Genomic DNA, 20,811 nt, shown 5'->3' with positions numbered 1-20,811 from the left:
ACACCACTACCTTGATTTCATAAAATTTTCGTCACCCCTATAGCCATTGGCATTCATTCCCCTCTCCTCCTCCCTCTAGTACCTGGCAACCACTAATCTACTCTCTGTTTCTGTGGATTTGCCTGTTCTGGACATTTAATATTCCATTTTATGGATATACCATATTTTATTTATCCATGCATCAATTGGTGAACACTTGGGCTGTTTCCACTTTGGGGCTATTGTAATGCTGCTATGAACACTGGTATACAGGCTTTAAAATTTTTTTTAGAGACCAGGGTCTTTGTCAGCCTGGCCAGAGTGCAGTAGCTATTCACAGATGCAATCATAGCATAGTACAGCCTCAAACTCCTAGGCAAAAGTGATCCTCCTGCCGCAGCCTCAGCCTCCCAAGTAGTCGGGACTACAGGCCTGCACCACTGCACTCAGCTTGGTGTACAAGTTTTTTGGGGGACATGTTTTCAGTTCTCTTGGGTGTTGCTGGGTCATAAGGTTATATAGTAACTCTATGTTTAACCTGTTGAGGGACTGCCAGAGTTTTCCAAAGTAGCTGCACCATTTTACACCTCCACCAGCAGTGTATGAGGGTTCCAGTTTCTCCACATTGTCTCTCACACTTGTTATTGTCCTTTTTTTTTTTTTTTTTATTATTATAGCCATGCTAGTGGATGTCAAGTAGTTTCTCATTGTGGTTTTGATTTGCATTTCCCTACTGACTAGTGATGTTGGAACATATTTTCCTGTTCTTACTGGCCATTCTTATTATCTTCTTTGGAGGAATGTTTAGTCCTTTGCCCATTTTAAAGCCCCTTATCTGACTGAAGGCAAGAGGTCTTCCCAGTGAGTGATGCCTACGTGGAGATTTTCCTTCAAACTATACTTTTTTTTTTTTTTTTTTGAGACAGAGTCTCGCTGTGTTGCCTGGGCTAGAGTGAGTGCCCTGGCGTCAGCCTAGCTCACAGCAACCTCAAACTCCTGGGCTTAAGCGATCCTACTGCCTCAGCGTCCCGAGTAGCTGGGACTACAGGCATGCGCCACCATGCCCGGCTAATTTTTTCTACATATATCTTTTAGTGGGCAGATAATTTCTTTCTATTTTTAGTAGAGACGGGGGTCTCACTCTTGCTCAGGGTGGTCTCGAACTCCTGACCTCGAGCAATCTACCCGCCTCAGCCTCCCAGAGTGCTAGGATTACAGGCGTGAGCCACTGCGCCCAGCCCCTTCAAACTATACTTCGTCAGGACTCTGGTATTCCAGATCCTGCAGTGCTACCACCTAATCTTGTGAGCCTGGCCAGTTACCTCTCTGAGCCTTTGTTATTTCTATCAGCATTGCCCAGAGACTGCTCTGAGCCAGTCATTTCTGAGATAGGAGACCCATGTGGTCTGAGAAGTCTACCCTTTCTTCCAGAGAGTCACAATGCTGCATACACTTCACATTTAAGCCTCTGAATAATCCCACAGTTAAGAAATCTGTATGATTTATCAGATACATAAGTTGCAAATATTTTCTCCCATTTTGTGTTTTCTCCCCACTTTCTTGATAGTGTTCTTTGAGACACACCTGGTTTTTTTGTTTGTTTGTTTGAGACAGAGTCTCACTCTGTTGCCCGGACTAGAGTTCCATGGTGTCAGCCTAGCTCACAGCAACCTTAAACTCCTGGGCTCAAGCAATCCTCCTGCCTCAGCCTCCCGAGTAGCTGGGACTACAGGCATGCGCTACCATGCCCGGCTAATTTTTTTTTTTCTATATATATTTTAGTTGTCCGGCTAATTTCTTTCTATTTTTAGTAGAGACGGGGGTCTCACTCTTGCTCAGGGTGGTCTCGAACTCCTGAGCTCAAACGATCCACCCGCCTCAGCCTCCCAGAGTGCTAGGATTGCAGGCGTGAGCCACGCGCCTGGTTGAGACACACCTGGTTTTAATTTTGATGAAGTCCAATTTATCCATTTTTCTTTTGTTGCTTGTGCTTTTGATGTTCCTTAGTTCTTCTTAGGGCTCTGAAAAGCTTCATATTATATTTTGGGTCAAGAATGAACATTATTTGGAATGGAATCCTTTAAGTTTTATTATGGAAAGTTTTAAACACATACAAAAATAAAAGTATTCTTTCAGGCTGGGTGCGGTGGCTCACGCCTGTAATCCTAGCACTCTGGGAGGCCCAGGTGGGAGGATCGTTTGAGCTCAGGAGTTCGAGACCAGCCTGAGCAAGAGTGAGACCCCGTCTCTACTAAAAATAGAAAGAAATTAGCTGGACAAGTAAAAAGATATAGAAAAAATTAGCTGGGCATGGTGGCAGAGGCCTGTAGTCCTAGCTCTTCAGGAGGCTGAGGCAGGAGGATTGCTTGAGCCCAGGAGTTTGAGGTTGCTGTGAGCTAGGCTGACGCCATGGCACTCTAGTCCGGGCAACAGAGTGAGACTCTGTCTCAAAAAAAAAAAAAAAAAAAAAGGTATAAAAGTATTCTTTCAACCCCAGCTTTCTCTTTTTTTTTTTTTTTTGAAACAGGGTCTTGCTCTGTCACCAGGCCTAAAGTGCAGTGGCATCATCATAGATCACTGCAACTTCAAACTCCTGGGCTCAAGTGGTCCTCCTGCTTTAGCCTCCTGAGTAACTGGGACTGCCGGCACACCTGGCTAATTTTTCTATTTTTTGTAGAGACAGGGTCTCGCTGTTGCTCAGGCTGGTCTCAAACTCCTGGCCTTAAGTGATCCTCCCTCCTCGGCCTCCCAGAGTGCTAGGATTATAGGTGTGAGCCACCTCGCCTGGCCACGTGGTGGAGTTTTAATCATAGCAAACCCTTTCCCCCCCGCCTCAAAACTTTCGGTGTCATTTTCTTTGACGCACATATCCATTTCCAACCTTTGCCTAGTGTATAAAGTGAAAGATTAACTTATGACTTTTGCCCTCAATTTCTAGTGTAGGATTTTTTGGAAAATCCTACTCTTATCTGAGATTGCACAAAAGTTCAGAGAAACATGGCAAAATGAAGAGACCCTGTCAGCGTATTTTCTCCACCTTCAGCTCTTCAGGGGTGCAGCTGTGTATCCCCTCCCGTGCCTGGCTGACTATGCCTGCTCTTGCGGTACAGTACTGGGGGTTTCACGGCAGATGGGCAACACTGCTGAGGGGGAAATGGAATATAGCATATGGGGATTAAAAGACACTGGAGAGACAGTGATGCTATGAACAGATGTCCAGTTAGAAAGGGAGTCTTTGCTGGCCAAAGTGTAGGAGATTTGGGGTTTAAAGAGGCTTCTTAGCTGTGAGACTGTTCAGAGGCTTAACTGTAAGCATATGCATTGTGACTCCCCAAAGGGGACGGTAGACTTCTCTGACCTCATGGGCCTTTTATCACAGAAATGGCTGGCCTCCCAGCTGTCTCTGGGCAATGCTGATAGGAGTAAGAAAGGCTCAGAGAGGTTAAGTAATTGGCCCAGGGTCCCAAGACTATGTGGTAGCATGGTCTAGTGGTAGCAGAGTCTAGTTTAAAGGAAAATCTCCCCCAGGGCATCATGCACTGGAGTTCCATGGAAAGACTTCTGTCCCTTCAGTTGGAAACCCTAGGTCTAGTCCTAGGTCCCTTGACATTTTCAGACCTTCAGTATATTTGTCTGGCAAGTGGGGATAGTAATATCCTGTTACTAGCTGATGTAAGGAGCAGCTAAAGTGGACGTGAAAGTAGTTTATAAACCTTGAGTTCTGATTTCATTGAAGTGTTTCTCTGTATTTTCTTGCAGTTCACTAAGCTTCCTTAAAAGCCTTGACTTTTTTGTAAGGTTAAGAATAATGATTTATTGCGCCTCCACTGGTGAGCTCCACCTTTTTGGCAATTTTGAGCACAGTGAAAGGCCTTGGAAAAGCTTTGTTTCTCAAGGAAGAGCGGTGGAAGTAAGTGCAAAGGTATTGGCATCTGCTAATTTTTTTCAGGAAGGGCCAGTGGCTGTGCTCACTGTCCTCTTCCAGTGAAGGGATTGCTCTCTCAGAGGCACTGACAGCCTTTTCCTCCTAAGCTTTAGGCACAGTTGCCTTTCTCTCATCATTCCCTTTGCTTTACTCTGGGGCTGTTCTCATGATTTAGACCTCAGATTAAGGTGTCTTTGAAGTAGTTTTGCTTACTGCTACCATCTTGTCTCTCTGTGGCCTGGAAGAACAGGGTTTGGGCATGGCTGTGGTTGGGCATTCTGTGACAAAAGGCCCAGCATCCCCTGCATCTGGTGCGATCCCCTCTCCAGTTTCACCACCTTTAGTCATCACTTTACTTGGGGTGTGGACATGTGTGTTCCAGAAGTTTCCTCATCCCTTATAACTCATAGGAGGGGTAATTGTCATAATGTTTTCTTTTGGTGTTTTTGACCATGAAATCTTAGACCTGGAGTAGATTTGGTTACCAAATAGCCTAAGGAGGGAGGATATAATATTTGATTTATGTAAGATCCAGGAAATGGTGCCATGAGCTGTGCTTCCAGCTAGACCTTATTAAGTTTCACAATCCTTTATGTAAAAAAGACAACTTCCAGGTGTTGAGAATGGAGTTATCTGGTGACTAGGGGACAAAACCAGGAGCAGCTTCATCCCATTCCCCATAATCGAAAAACTATTGCTCTGGGCTTAGATCATGTCCCAGCTCTACTTTGAGAAAGGGAATTTTTTTTTTTTTTTTTTTTTTTGGAGAGAGTCTCGCTCTGTTGCCCAGCTAGAGTGAGTGCTGTGGCATCAGCCTAGCTCACAGCAACTTCAAACTCCTGGGCTTAAGCGATCCTACTGCCTTAGCCTCCCGAGTAGCTGGGACTACAGGCATGTGCCACCATGCCCGGCTAATTTTTTCTGTATGGATTTTTAGTTGTCCAGATAATTTATTTCTATTTTTAATAGAGACGGGATCTCGCTCTTGCTTAGGCTGGTCTCGAACTCCTGACCTCAAGTGATCCACCCGCCTCCACCTCCCAGAGTGCTAGGATTACAGGCGTGAGCCACCGCGCCCAGCCGAGAAAGGGAATTTTGCTTTTGACATAATTTAAGTGCTTTAAATTCCTCAGCTGAGAAATTTGAGACATACAGATAATGAGACACACAGAGGGTTTCCCAATCTCTGCATCAGACTTTATGAGCTTGGGCAATATCCAGGTGCTCTCCTCATCTCTTAGCTGTTTGTCAGGTTTCTGTGGCCAGGCAAATGTCACCAGTGTTAATATTTAGGGATTCAGCTATATTAGCTTTTTAATGATCATCTCTTTAGTCATTAAAGTCTTCATCTCTTTATCCATGTAAGAATCTTTTCTTGAGGGCCTACCTTATGCAAGACATTGCTTGGTACTATGAGGGACACAGAAGTGAAAGTTTCGCATCTTGTTCCTAAGTTGCAGATACTTTATAAGAGGAGCTGGCCTGAGTATAAACAACTAAAACATAAACTGTGAAATATCTTTGCTAAGTTTATGAGCCACATACAGAAGTCAGTAGATTTTCCTATAAAAGCACAACCAAGATGGTCTTTTTCTAGACAGTGAGAATGACAGCTCTAATGACCTTGTGCCCAGAGCTGTATCCAGAGACTCAAGAGTTGAGATGCCTGTAATAAAATGACCTTGCTGTTAGCCCTTTCCTTGGGCCAGCCAGCCACCATTGCACCTGCATTCCCACTTAAAGTGGACCACATCTCTCTTTATCTTGCCCAAAGTTTAAAATGAAAGTGAAAGATGAATTCAGATTTGGTGGAGACCTTGAAGCCTAATTTTCCTAATGGAATTCTCTTTCCAAGTTACATCTGGGTGTGTATCATGTAGTTGATGTGACCCATGGACATGTCCCTCCTTTTGTTCTTATTCTGATCTTTGGTTCAGAGGGCAGTTCGTATGGAGGCATGAAATGTGTCTGGGGACAGCCATGAGCTTGCTGATTTTTATGTCATTTTTGGCTGCTTGCCAGATTGGTTGGGGTTGAATTGTTTCCAGGGTAGGAAAAATGAACCCAGCATTTTGGTACAGAAACAAACAAGGCTGCTTCGTATTTGTATTTGGTGAAGCTCAAATTGCAGATCCAGCAAGAGCCCATTAACCATTGGTGAGAGTCCACTGTCAGTGGTGAGTTTCAGAGACCCCCTGTACTCTCTGGAGATGGCAGTGAATGCTGATACATGAAGGTAATAAATATTTTTGGAGTGATTGATTGTTAACAACAACAAGATTTTCTTGTTTCGGGGCGAGAAGCAAGAGGCAAAACCTTAGGAAGCTGTTGTAAACCAGTTTCAGCTTCTGCTACTTTTATTTTTCTCCCTCTATTTAAAGCTGGATGCAGTGGCATGCACCTGTAGTCCCAGCTACTCAGGAGGCTGAGATGGGAGGATCGCTTGAGCCCCGGAGCTTGAGGCTGCAGTGAGCAATGATTGAACCACTGCACTTCAGCGTGGACAACATAGCAAGACCCTGTCTCTTAAAAAAATAAAAGATTGAGGCTATATCATTGACGTGGGTATCTTCCCTCCACTTCCCCTAACCCCTTCAGTAGAACAAAATCAACTCCAAGATTTATCACATTTTAGTAGTAAATATCATCAAACAAGCAAAATGAGGGCCTGAGATACTTAGTAAAATAGAAATTTCTGTGCTTAATATTCATGGCACTCCTGTAATCATCAGAAAGAAAAACGTGCTGACCAAGGAACCCGTTTGACTTGTGTGTGGAGGGCTGTACATTCTACCGCCAGCTGATCTCTGATCTTTTTCTGCCCTTCTTATATGCCCTGTGTGTCCTGGTTTCCCTGCTCGTGTCCCTGTTTAGCCTGCCTGGTGTGCGTCTTCCCCACCCAAACCTACATATTGTTTTGGTGACCATCTCTTGATAAAACTTTCTTTGGCCATGCTACCCCTCAGCAGCATCCCTTCTTTTAGCTCTTCTTGCGTCACTGTCTCTATCCCCCCTTGCCCCCCACATTTATTATAGAGTGCCTGTGTTTCTTCCTGTGCATGCTTGTCTTTTCTCTCAAGCTGAGTAACTAAATAAATAAATCCCCCAGGGCAAGACTGATTTTCCAGTAGTACACCTTTGTCATCCCCACAGTATCTCCTTCGTGGCTGGATGCAGCTGTGAATATCAGGTCATAAATGAAGAGAAAGTGGCAATTATAATTCATTTCAAAATACTATCTCCATGTGTGTTCAAGCCATTTTGGAGCCACACAGATCTGGTTGAAATGCTGGCTCCACTGCCTAGTAGGTGTGTGTCCTTGAGTGAGTTACCTAACGTCTCTGAAGCTCTCTGTAAAGTGTGAGGCATCCACATCTGATGGACTCTTCCTTCTCTGAAATATATCATTTGATGTTTAGCAAGGGATTACATACTGCAGTTAAGAACTGTTTGCCCAGCCATCCTCCCAGAAAGCCTCAATAGTGGGGAAGCACCCAGCGGTTTTTACGGATGGCTTGTAGAAGAAATAAGCCCCGTGACTTGTATTAATAGAACTCCTTGTCCTGCCCAGAAACGAGGAGAGGTGTTTGTGTTCTTGCCTCAGCAGGCCTGCTGCACGTCTGACTTTGTCCAGCCCCAGCACACAGATAAGCTAGTATTCTTGGTTTCTGGTAGCTAAGCAGTCCGTAACACTTCTCCCTGGCGAAGTTCTGCAAGTCTTCCTTCTGGGTTTGGAATTTGTCCCGTGGCGTTCCCCAGAACAATGACTTCAGGATGCTTCGGGCTCGTGACATGAAGATGTCTCAGTTTAACTTTCACTGTGGCACTCATGTTGGTTTGGGGTTGCTCTTTTTTTGAGTCAGAACTGAGGCATTTAAATGGGTGTGTGCCCAAACCCAAGGAAGATAAGAAAGGTCCCTTATCTTAGATGTTCTCTGTCTGCCTAGCAGCCTCTGCTCAAAGCCTCTGGAAATCAAATGGCCTCATGTCTGGAGATTATCTCCTACCCTAGAAGCCTGGCAGTTGCTGTCCTGTTCTGATGAAACCCTCTTTCTTCAGATTCCTAGATTGTGAAATAAGACACCCCCGGCCCTCAGCCCTAGTCTCCTTCAGCCTTAGTCAGCCAGATGATGTGGGTGCGGGAACAGGTCTCCAGGTTGCTCCTTGTGTGGGGATCTTTTGTGTGTTGGGAGCAGATGAGAACTTTAGGGCTTTCCCAGTCCTTTACCCCATGGAACTCAGCTCTCCAAAGTGGGTCGGAAGGAGAGTCCTAGGACCTGACTCCATGCTCCAGAACCCCACTGTCAGGTCCAGTGTGTAAGTGGCAGACTTATAAACAGGGCTCTGGAGCACTGACCAGGGACCTGCTGTCTGCTTAACATTTCACCTGAGCCTCAGCTCTGGTTTTGCTATTTTTTTTTCCCTGTTGGTAACTTCTGGTCTTCTAACATCTGACTCCTGTATTAAAGGAAAGAGCCTTTGGAGCTAGAGACTTCAGTTCTTTTCTCTAGCTGTGTGACCTTGGGCAAGTTACTTAAACTCCATATGCCTCAGTTTCTGCAGTTGAATAATACCTACGTCATGGGTTTGTTGTGGCATCATTGAGTGAGATGTTGGTTGGTTGGAGTTCCTAGCATGGTCAGGGTTGAACAGGTGACTTTCTCTCCCCATCCCAAACCCAGAATTTAAAGATTAAAAATGTATAAACTGCCTACAAAAATATTGCCAAAAGGTACTTAAACAAATTGACCACAGTAAAAATGAATTACAGTGGCCGTGATCATATATGCTGTAGTAAGTCTTAAATGATAAGTTAATCAGAATCCAAAGGGTAATATTTTCAGCAGTGCTATCTTTGGGGTTTCCCTGCACTGGGGAGGAGGAGGCTGGGTCAGTGGAAGGAGATCTCAGACACCGCTTGGGGCCATAACCAGTTGTTAACCTGTAGCATTTTGCCAACATAATCCTGCTTAATTCTAGCTTAGTGACTTCCTTTTTTTTTTTTTTTTTAAGTTGGTGAATTCAGCATTGAATTTAATTCTGCATTGGCAGGCAGATGACTAAAATCATTTGAACAGGGATTTATCCCTTTGGCCCATCATATATGAGCCTGGATCACGTACACAGAAGAACCCTGTTTTTCAGGCTACCAGAAATTGCTAACGATCATCTTGCTTCTTAAATGCCTAGTGACTACTTTGTCACTAGGTTGTGGTAATATTTGTAGGCCATGGCAGAAACTCACCTTCCTGGGAATGCTTGAATTTGCCACTTCAGCCTTTTTCTTCTCACTCACCAGATCTCAATGCAGGTTAGTCAGTAAGGAAAGGAACAAGGAGAAGTCAATTAGTGAGAAAGAAGCCATCATCAGCAATCACTTTTTTTTTTTTTCTTTTGAGACAGGGTCTTGCTCTGTTGCCCAGGCTGGAGTGCAGTGACATGATTATAGTTCACTGCAGCCTTGTACTCTTGGGCTTAAGCAATCCTCTCACCTCAGCCTCCCCAGTAGCTGGGACTACATTTGTGCACCACCATGCCCAGCTAATTGTTTTGTGTGTGTTTTTATAGAGACAAAGTCTCACTGTGTTGCCCAGGCTGGTCTCTAATTCCTGGTCTCAAGCAATCCTCCTGCTTCTGCCTCCCAAAGTTTTGGAAAGCAATCACTTTTTTAGTGTATATGATATTGTGGTAGGTGTAATACTTTGAGTTAAATACTGCCTTGCACACAGGAATTTATAATCTTGTAAGAAGATAGAAATAGACAAATGCTGATTAGAAATACTGTCTTGAGTAGCATCCATAAAAGGATGATTCATTAGGAAATCAGAAAGTCTATAATGCAGTTTTGACCATTTAGATTGCATTTTTACAAAAAGAGGTTTTTTTATATTTTTAGTAATTTTGTTGGAATTCTACTGAGATCGTCATTGATGAATATTATTTAGAAATGTGGAATGCTTCCATAGCCCATCAGAGCAAGGTTTCTTGGGTATTTTGATCATGGCGGTATCTCCAGTGCCTAGAATAGTGCCTGGCACACCGTAGGCATTCAGTGGCTGTGGGATGAATGAATGGGTACACTTATGCCAAGAGAACTGCAGGTGCCGATCTGTTTTGTTAGATAGATCCGTACAGACCAGAGTTGCCCATGAGGGCCTGAGGATGCTCTTTCCTCCAGTTTAGCTGCCAAAGTTAAAATGCCACATGTGGCTGCGTGCAGTGGCTCATGTGTGTGATCCTAGCACTTTGAGAGGCCAAGGTGGGGGGGGGGGTGATCGCTTGAGTCCAGGAGTTCAAGATCAACCTGGGCAACACAGTGAGACCTCATTTCTACAAAAAATAGAAAAATTAGCTGAGTGTGGTGGCATGTGCCTGTAGTCCCAGCTACTCAGGAGGCTGAGGCAGGAAGATTCCTTGAGCCTAGGAATTTGAGGTTGCAGTGAGCTGTGATGATGCCATTGCACACTCTAGCCTGGGCAGCAGAGCAAGACCTTGTCTCAAAAAAATAATAATATCCATGTCAAGGTGTCAACAGGGCTGCTTGTAAACATATGTAAAATAATAATAATACATGTGTTTTGTGGTTCTCAGGGGTTGCCAAGGAACGGAGGGAATGAAAGGGCCATCCTCTGGGTGGCCGTGCCTTGATGTCCAGCCCCGTCGGTCTGGCAGTTTGGCCTGTCTGTTAGGGTGGCAGCAAGGCATGGAATAGACTGACCGTGTCTTGAGAGCACTTATTTGCTCAGGAATAGTTCCCCAGTCCCCAAACACCTGAAACAGCAGGAGCCACTTCTTTCCTTCAGCCTTACTTTTTCGTCCTGTTAACGGGGATAAAAGGCCAAACTATGTAAAATAATTTTAAAGAGATTTACTCTGAGCCAAATTTGAGGATCCTGACCCGGAGCCACACCCAGGAAGCCTTGAGCAAGTGGACTTGGTGTGGCTGGGTTACAGTTTGGTTTTATACATTTCAGGGAGACAGGGGTTACAGGTAAAGTCATAAATCAATACGTGGGAGGCATAGATGGTTTGGCCCGAAAAGGTGGGCCCTCTTGAAGGGGTGGTGGGGAGGGGGGAGGCTTACAGATTGTAGGTGGGTTTAAAGATTCTTTGACTTGTAATTGGTTAATGACATGAGGCTTTGTCTAAAGGCTTGGCATGTTTTAACATAAGGAGCTGTTTATCTGAGCTAAGCCACCTGGACATGTATTTGTTGTGTAAATTGAGGACCTGCTGGTTTGTCTTGCATACCCTTAGGCCTGTTAATGGGTTACAAAGGATGTCCTCAAGAAGGGAGGGGGACATGATGAGGCATGTCTGACCTCCCTCCTCACAGTGCATAATTTAGTTTTAGGATATTCCTTTGGCCAGGAGGGGGTCCATTCAGTCAGCCGATGGGTGGTTGAGCCTTAAGATTTTATTTTTTGTTCACACTCCATAGCAGTGAGGGTGCAATCCCTGCTTTTCCTGAGTCTCAAGGAAATGGCTCAGCCAGCTTGGCACATTCATTTCCTTGTCAGGAAAGTCAAGGTGACCTTGACCATCCGTGGGGACCTACAGCAAGCCCATTGTGTGTCTGGCTGGATTCTAATGATCACAAAGTACTTTTGGCACCTCACCGTGCCTGTAAGTGCTGTGTGCTGCTAATTTATTGTCCTGGGGGGGTTATAGATATTAATTTGCAACAATCATTTCTGACTTCCATGGGTCATGTCTAGCACAGTATCACTGCCGTGGAGGCCTTGGATAAATATCACAGAAAGAAAATTGTTGCAGAAAATAAAAAGAAAGATGAGATACACTCGCTTTGAATCATGGAAATTGTAATTAATTTGCAGCCTAAGAAGTTATTAGAAAGTAACTTTGGATTTATAAAGTTCCTCTGAAGATTGTTCTCAGGAGTCATTTCTGCATATCCAAATCCAAACAGGGACCTTTTGTCCTTTGCTAGTGTTGTCTTTGGTAGAGGATTCAGGCCCGGGGAGAGCTGCTGTGACCTGGTGTTTAAGGGAGAGTGGCCAAAAGAGAGTTGGGTTACACCACTGACTAGGAAAAGTCAGAGCAGGACGCCAACCCCAGGGCCTCTGCCTCTTGTGCAGGGCTTGCTGTTAGGGAACCCTTTTCTGGTTAAACTGAACTTAGTGAAGGAAGCACAACAAACCTAAGGTGGTGAACTTTTCCTGAAGCGAGAGTTGGTTTAAATATAGATGATCTGCTTTTCTGGCACCTTGGAAGCTGCTGTGGGACTTGTTGTACCTTTTGTAAGACAAGTGAGGAAAGATGTTGGCACCTGTACCCGCGCAGTTTGTTTATGAAATATAAACTCTCCTGTAGAAGCGAGGGCTTGAGAGGTCAGCGCCCAAGGTAGCACGTCCTTCCTACCTTAGCTGGGGAAAAGGTGCGTCTCCAAGCCCTCCCTGCGAATTGCCTCATTCCCTAGAGAAAGTTGGAAGGCCAGGCTTAATGTGCTATTATTTATTGAGCTCTGACTGTGGCAGGGGTGGGAGTGGGAAAGTTTCTGGGAAACTGACCGTCGTTGGGCTTGATTTTCCTTTTCAAGGAGGAGAAACAATACCTCGGGAGCTATAGAGTCAGTCCTTATTCAGAGAAATGTCGCTGTTTTCAGCTTCAGGGACTTGATTTATGTTCTCCTGAGCCTGTTTGGAGCCGAGGGGTGCTCATGGGAGCAGGCAGCAGCCCCCACTGTGCTCCTGTTGCAGGCTCGGGCTCTAGGTGGGTCCGATGCTGGGCACCGTGGGTCTGCAGCACATCCTCCTCAGTGTTCCACAGCAGCTGTCTGAAGTTTTTTCTGCTGTGCCTGAACTGATGTCATTTCCCCCTTGGCAGACAGCTTCGGCTTTGCTGCGTCTGAGATATGTCACGAGAAGGGGGGAGCCAGGCGGCGTGAGTAGCAGGAGAGCAGGAGGGAGCTGCCTGCTCGGTCCCAGGACTCTGTTTACTTTCTCTCCTTTGCTAAGGAAGGCGAGCACAGGCCCACCAGGGGCAATGCTCATTCCAAGACCTTAACTTTTAAAAGCCCTTTGTTCCAAACGTTAGTGTGGATGATGCTCTGGCAGGATGCCTTTCCTTTTGGGTCTTAGACAGGTAATTGAATTGGTTCTACAGGGATTGGGCTTGGGAAGGGAAGAAGGGTGGGAGCTTGTTTATTGCACTACTGCTTTGGGTGGAGGGAGTATTTTAGAAAATGTCTCTCTGTTATCACAGGCCTGCTCCCACACAGAAATTTCCAGTCTTCCCTTCTTGTTTGCTAGTTACTCCTCACTTTCAGAGCCACCATGTTCTTAACCCCTCATATCCCTGGAGTCTCTCTAGGGCTGTCCAGTTCTGATTTTCCACTAGACACCATAAAATTGTTTCTGAAGCTTCCTGGAGGAAATGGTTGGAGAGTGAGGCTGGGGATGGGGGAGGCAGAGTGGGATTCTTGCTCAAAATCCCTTTCATTCCTTCTCCATTTTGACTTGGCTAGTTAGCAGAGATTTCCTCCCGGTCTTCTCTCTGGTTCTGAGGGGACTTGGGGCCAGGGTGAGGCTAGGGGTTCTGTTCTTTTAAGGGGAAGCCTTTCTTCCTTTCAAGCATGTAGTGGGGCTGTGTGGCTGAGGGACGTCCTGGACACCTCAAGGGGACAGGGTGTGGAGGTGACCCCAGTTTTCAAGGCAAACAGACCCCTGTGGCAGAGACGTAATTGCTTTGTGAGCCGCTCTTTGAAGTAGGGGCTGGTAAACTAGGACCGGTAACCTAGTGTGGAATGAGAAAACAGTAGCCAGTGACCAACTGCTGTCTGCTGAGAACACAGCTGTTGCCAACTATTTGTTCCAGGGCTTCTGAGAGTCGGACACCCCCACCCCCCTCTCTGGTCTGAGAGGCTTGTCTGTGCTGGAATGCATAACTGTAACCAGCGGTAAGTGGGGGTGGGGACGGCCACACACACCCTCTGCTGCCCGCTCCTGGGTGAGGAAAAGCCACAGATGAGCTCAAACCAGAAGCCTTAGAGTGGAGCTGCTAGGGACTGGGGCTTTGCCCTCGCTCTGAGAACAGAGCTAGGTGAGCAAATCTGCTTTGCAGTTGCCTAAAATCTTGTTAAAAGGAAGCTTCTCTGAAAAGCCCCAAACATTCCATAATGGCTCCTTGTTAGTCTTCAGTGTCCCTTTGATGCAGCTGCTAGGCAGAAGGGTGCCCATTTTGAATACCTCCCCAACCCTGCAAGAAAGGCTGTCCTTTTAACCTTTGGGCAGAGTGAGCCCTGGGGAGGATTTTGAGCAGTGTTGGAAATAGGACAGGTGAAGCACCCCATGCTATGTCAGCAGGCGGGGTAGGGGGAAACTGCTGACGTAGTGGAAGGAGTGGGGTTGGGAGCTGGAGATACCCCAGAATCTTGGGCAGGCCCCTTAACAGCTCCAAACCTCATCTTTGAAATGCAAATAATAATACCTAGTGGAAGAGGATTTCATAAAAGAATGTATGTAAAAATTAGCACCTTGGCTGGCAGAGAGTAGGCTTAACTATTACTTTTTTTCATTCCTAAAGGATGTAGGACTGCAGGGGGACAGGAAACTAGAAGATAGGGGACAGACAGTGCCTTTACGGGTATGGCTGGCAGCGGGAGCCCAGAGTCATGGGAATGAGCTCTTGTATTCAGTGACTACTTTGTGCGTTTACGAGGCCGTCTCTTCCTGCGTCAAGATACCACTAATCTTATGTACTGAGGTGGCAAGAAGGGGAGGGCCTGTGTCTAATAACCTCTGCTCCATGAAGTAAGAGGATGAAGTGATGGGTAGCAGGAAATTAAAATCTTCAAGGAGAGTGGGGGTTGGGAAGGATGTCATGAGAGCATCTTAGAGCAGATGAATCTTTAGCCCTCGTTTCTGAACAGTTTCCTGGAAGAAGACTGAATTAGAGGACCTCTGAGGGCCCTTCCCACCCAAGGCTTCTGTGATTCAAACCCTGCCTGTACAAACTTGGGAGTATTTAGTATTTTTTGTTACATAATTTTGTTTATTTCTTGTATTTCTGTGTCTAACAGTGTAACTGTGTCCTTTGTTGAAACCAGGTAAAAGCCAGACTTCTAAACATTACTTGGTGAGAAATCTGTTTAAAAAACCCACAAAAATAATGTATACTATTAATCTTTATCATATCTTATATGTATGTACTTTCATTTATTTTTTCCCCCTTAATCCATGTCCTATGTAGTATTACTCTGTTTTTACAGAGGTGCAGGCTGAGGCTTAAGGAAGTTAAGCCATTTGTCCAAAGTTGCTCAGTTAGCTAGAGAAACGGTAATTGGTGGCTGAGCACAGTGGCTCACGCCTGTAATCCTAGCACTCTGGGAGATCGAGGCCGGAGGATCACTTGAGGTCAGGAGTTCGAGACCAGCCTGAGCAACAGTGAGACCCTGTCTCTATTAAAAATAGAAAAATTAGCCGGGTGTGGTGGCACATGCCTGTAATCCCAGCTGCTCGGGAGGCTGAGGCAGGAGGATCGCTTGAGCCCAGGAGTTTGTGGTTACTGTGAGCTAGGGTGATTCCATGGCACCATAGCCTGGGCAACAGAGCAAGACTCTGTCTCAAAAAAAAAAAAAAAAAAAAAAGAAATGGTAATTAAACAACTGTTTTTTTTTTTTTTTTTTAAACCAGATCTTTTCCAAATCTGGATTTTTCTCACTACCTAGACTGCATTGCCTGATGTCTGTGAGAGTAGAGCGTGATTAATGTACTGTTCTGGTTAGGGCGTATTTATTTCTACCCTGCCCAGGTAGGCGATAAGAGGCTGCTTGCCTCTTTGTATGCCCATTTGCGTTTTACTCTGTGGAAGAATCTCCTGCTTGCAGCATCTACTGGAAAATGCCACTGCATGGAGATTTTGACTGCTTAATGAATGTGGCCTGGCACAGAGGATACAAAGATACCTAATCCTTACTTCCAGGGAGCTTATTCTCTAATGCAATAGTTCTCAAAACCATAACAGTCACCTGGGAGTGGGGCTTTTAAAAATGTAATTGGTAGGTCTGGGGCCAGGGCCCAGGAATATGCATTTCTATTAAGTTCTCCAGGTGTTTCTGACCCAGGTTGTTTCAGGCCACACTTTGAGAGACTCTGTCGTCTAGGGTTTAGTGGCATGGAAATACTTACAGGACGGTGTGCTGAGACTGTAACAGAGCAATGCCCAAGGGCTCAGATAGCAGAGCCTGGGCAAGTGTCTAAATCAGGCCTGGGGAGGGGGTGGATATGGCCGGCTTTTCTGAGAAGGTGATATCGGATCTGAGTCTTGAAGGATGAGTAGTCTACCAGGCATATGAGCTGGGGAAAGAGCATTCCAGACAGATCAGGTTGGGAGTGATGTTTTTGTTTCCTTCTGCTGATGAGAAGGGAAACTGTCATTCATCTCTGAGTCTTAGTATTGTGCTTTCCTGAGGGAAGACAAGGACCTTGACTCACCAGGTATTGGTGTCTTTTGTGGACACAGAGAAGGAGGAAAACAGTCTAGTAATGAGTGTGGCATGATTTCAGTGTCTAAGGGCAGATAAACCGTAGCATGTATTAGTTCTTTCATGCTAGGGACAGGTGACACAGCCCACTGGAAACTACAGTGTTAACTAAAGGATGATCTTTTTGTGCTTAGAGGAGCCAAAGTTCAGAAGAAGATAGTCACTTAACTAAATTTTTTGGGTATGGCACCATATACCAAGTTTTAGATAGGACACACAGTTGGGCATGCTATCTCTTTATTATCTGACAAGATCAGAAAATAGATTTTCTGGCTAAGAGAGAATACCTCATGTGTACCTAATAAATGGATTACTGATTTCCAGAGAACATGATTGCGACAGAATGTTCTTAGTCTGCTGATTTGAATGAATTCTATTTCATGTTGATCCAGAAGGCATTGATTTGGTAATGCTGAAGGATTCTTATTATCAACATTCTATGTCTGAAAATATTGTGCACCTATTCTGTTCAAAGCATGTTGTAGATACAAAGGGGTATTAACTCAATCCCTGCCCTGAGGGGATTTACTTACAGTCAGGTAGGAAAAGTAGAAAAAGTACACAGGTAATTAGAACATCAGGTGGTGGCAGATGACATTAGAGTGGAATGGAATGCTGCAGGAGTTCAGAGGTGTGAAGAGATGACCCTTCTGCAGGTGTTCTGCAGGTGGCCCTTTCCACATCCATCTGGTAGTATCAGCTGTTGCACTGTAGGTGTTAGGTGTGTGGAAGGACCAGTCGATGGTAAGTTCCAGTTGATGGAATGCAGAATAGATCCATAAAGATAGTAATTTACATCTTGCATCTTGGAATGTTGCCCCTCTCTGTGAGAAGGACCCCATCATTCTCCTGAATTGTCCACACAGATGAGATGGGTAGTCTCCAACAAAACTGGGGTGACTCTGGAACCCTCTTAGGGTCCCTTGCCCATGTTGAATTTGTCATGGAAAGAAGCACAGATGGCAACTCCTGGCCCAAGGGGCTGTTTGTGTTCTTGAAAGGGTGAGCTCTTATCAGGCCTGATGCTGAATGTGACAAGTCAAACAGAATGTTGAATGGCACTTACTCCCTGTGCATAGGAAGTGGCCTTAGAGTCTCCCAAGGAGAGCACTGAAGGGGCTATGACAATAGCAGCCCAAAGCTTCAGGGTGGGTGCCATGGCTGGGGAGAGGAAAGAGGGAAGAGGGAGTTTGCCAGCTTCCAATTTAACCCCTAAACTGCTGAATATTAGCATTTACTTGGGGCATTTATTATTTCACTGCAAAGTCACCCATGAGGGAGGTGGTCTTATCTCCTCTTTTTTATTTTTATTTTCATTTTTATTCTTTTTAGAGATAGGGTCTCACTCTCTGTCACCCAGGCTTAGAGTGCGGAAGCAGGATCATAGCTTACTTTAACCCTGAACTCCTGGGCTCAAGTAATCCTCCTACCGCAGCCTCCCAAAGTGCTAGGATTAATGGCATGAGCCAACCACGCTGGCCTTCTTTTTACTGTGTAAGGCCTTATCTTCCTTTTACTGTAGGAAACAAACTCAAGGAGAAGTTACCTGTTTCAGGTCCCAAGGCTAATGTGTGGCAGTGGTGGGACTGGAGTGCAGTTCTTGGTGTTGCCCTGCTCCTACACATTGCTCTGGTTGGGTACATACACACCCACAGTCTGCTGCGGGTCTGCTCTGTGCTCTGCAGAGGACCAAGTGTTGCTTCCCAGTGACCGGTACCCTCTGTGCTTAACCTCTCTCCACCAGGATCAGGACAAACTAAGCAAGATCCTGCTTGGAAGGGAACTAGCTGTATATAACGCAGCAAAGTGATGCTTGTTTATACTACCAGAGGTTGAAGCCAGGCTCCTTATCTGAACTGATTTGTAAAACTCTTCTGACCTCCACATAACACCTCAATTCCCTGCTGTCACCTAAAGGTGAGAAAGGTGGTGCTTACCCAGGCTCTTTCAGGTTAATTTTTGAACCCTCAACTGTCTCTGCTGAAAGAAGCTGCTTTTGTTTTGTTTTGTTTTGGAGGAACATGGCTTGTTTTTCATCACACCTCTGTTATCAAAGCAAAGAGAAAGTGGTGGCCTGGACAATAACTTAGTGGAAAAGGAGACTGTGGCTGCTGATTTTGAAACTTTTATTCACGATAGAGCCAAAGAAAACAGTCATTTCCTCCAGTGATATCCCACGAGTGTGGCCCACCCCCTCCCTCCCTTTTGCCTTGAAGAGGTAAATTTTAGTCCAGGAAAACAGAATAATTTGGGGCTATTTAAAAAATTGCTTTGAAACTCCTTCTCTTCCCCTAATTCCCTGGGATGCAGATACTAGTTTCTTAGCTCTTCTTGGAGCTTCTAGACTCTCCTGCTAATTTGTAGCAATAGTGAGTTGCAAAAGAGCCTTGAATGTTGACTTGCCTGTAGCCATTTCTGTGCCCCTCTGTAGCCATTGCTTCTCTGGGCAGGGCTGAACTGAACTTGAACCCTGGACCTTACAAGAGCCTTCTGTTGTTGGTTGCTGGAAATGGTAATTCAATCCTGGGAGGTGACTGATTTGACTTATCTTTTGTTCTTTGAACTAAAATAGAGAGTAAGGACAGCGACAGAAAGCTATATACACGCTTCAGGAGCAAGGGAGGCTTGCTTGGAGAATGGCTGAAATGTGACACGCTGACTTCATTTCCTGAAAGTCGCTTAGGGTTTGCTGGTACTATGTTGCACATAAGACATTGGTTCCCTTGGGCATTGCATCAGGGAGGCCAGAGTATTTATTATTGTTTCGTTCTCTTGCTTAACACACATGATTTCAGGGGCTCCCACTGAACAGTGACGCATGGTCTCAATTTGGTTTTAGGTATTGTCCAACTTTATCATGTGGTTTTCATCAGGGGTTTGAAATTCCTGGTTACCCACCAGGCAGGCAGTGGTGTGAATACCTGTGACCTCCCATCCCTCTGAGTATGGCTCTGGAGTGTGAGGGGGAGGTTAGGATAGGCTGGGGGGGAGGGGTGCTGCCAGCAAAAATAGAGCATGCAATCATTCCTCCGTCTCTGTGTGAGGTTCCAGATTTATGGGCCAGGCTTGGATGGTGCTGGATTACTGTAAACCTGTTGTGGCCAGAGAGCCATGGGTCGATTTCTCACTGGTCATGTGAAAATCACATCCCCATATGTTGCTGCCTGTACCATGTAGCTAAGAGGCATAGGAGTGTTGGGGACGACTAGCTCCTGTGGTCATTTGACTTGGTAGTCAGCAGGTACTTCAGTACTTTCTGAAGGTTTTTTTGCTAGGGTAGGTACACCTGTGAGATTGACACCTGTCCTGCCCTCAGGGAATTCAGAGTCAGGAGTCTATGAGGCACTCAGGGAACACGACTGGATGGAACACGATTCTGCACAAAATTATGTGGTGCAGTTTGTCTAGAGCAGTGGTTCTAAACTAGAAACAATTTTGCCGCCCCCTCCTACTCCCCAGGACATCTGGCAATGTTTGGACATTGTTGGTTGTCACAACGAGAGGAGTGGGAAGTTGCTACTGACAGATCTAGCAAGTAGAGGTCAGGGATGCTGCTTAACATCCTACAGTGTACAGGAGAGTCCCCTACAAGGAATTATTTGACTCCAAGTGTCAATAGTGCTAAGGGGGAGAAACCTTCGGGTAGAAACCACCGATGCGTGGCACTCCACTCTGCTCGGGAGTCTCAGGACTGAGGGAAGGACTGAGTTGTTATAATAAAGGGGAAATAGGTGTACCTTTTCCTGCGGCATTCTAAGCAATATGTGTTAATTACCTGCCCAGAGATTTAGAATCTTAGTATTGTTTGCCCCTTCGATCAGCAGATACTATGTCTTATCAACAGCAGGTATAGAGTCGTTTTTTTTGAGCCAGTAGATATGACTGAGCCCTTCTGGAACTGAAATTTCATGTCTTATTCTGAATAATCTGGATAACCATCCTGCAGAAGGGGAGGATCTCAGTAGTACCCAATAACTCTATTATATACAGCTTAATGATTTTGGCTATGGTTATTTTAATAACTGGCTGAATTTCAAGCCACGTACCTATTGCTGTGGCTTGGGCTTATTGTAATCTATTGATAACATGTTAAATCTTCCCTTTTCTAAATCATCTGAAGTCTGTTTTAATCTTTAAGTCAAGGCCTTTAGAGTTCAGAAAGTTCTTATGTTTCTTTAAAATTTTTCAGCGTCTTTTGGAGATACAGACTCTGGATTCCAAAGACTTCTTTTATCTTGCATCTGTTTGCAGTGAGACCATTTTTAATGTGACCCTTTGTCCAAGGTAGAAGTAAACAGTGCCCTTGAACAGCGTTGAACTTTTTGCTGGCAATAAATCTCTGGTACTGGTCCCTAGACAGGCAGCTGCACAAGGCAAATCCTGTTATGATGTCTTTTGCTCC

The 20,811-nt window shown here is 45.3% G+C and overlaps 1 protein-coding gene across 2 annotated transcripts in view; it reads left to right on the top strand.

Moving 5' to 3' along the window:
* WBP1L (WW domain binding protein 1 like) overlaps positions 1–20,811 on the top strand; it is a 61,393-nt gene that overhangs the window by 11,392 nt on the left and 29,190 nt on the right. Inside the window, exon 1 of one of the 2 annotated variants that reach the window (XM_045568494.1) lies at positions 12,705–13,009. The exons of the other annotated variant lie outside the window; for it this stretch is intronic. Coding sequence (XP_045424450.1) covers positions 12,983–13,009 — 27 coding nt within the window. The 5' untranslated portion in view covers positions 12,705–12,982. Of the gene's footprint in view, positions 1–12,704; positions 13,010–20,811 lie in introns of those variants that run through there. 2 annotated transcript variants of the gene reach the window in all.

Source organism: Lemur catta, chromosome 14 (genome assembly GCF_020740605.2).
Source record: "Lemur catta isolate mLemCat1 chromosome 14, mLemCat1.pri, whole genome shotgun sequence".
NCBI lineage: Eukaryota > Metazoa > Chordata > Mammalia > Primates > Lemuridae > Lemur > Lemur catta.
The sequence above is the reverse complement of the archived record's forward strand: the minus strand, read 5'-3'. Positions and strand labels throughout refer to the sequence as shown.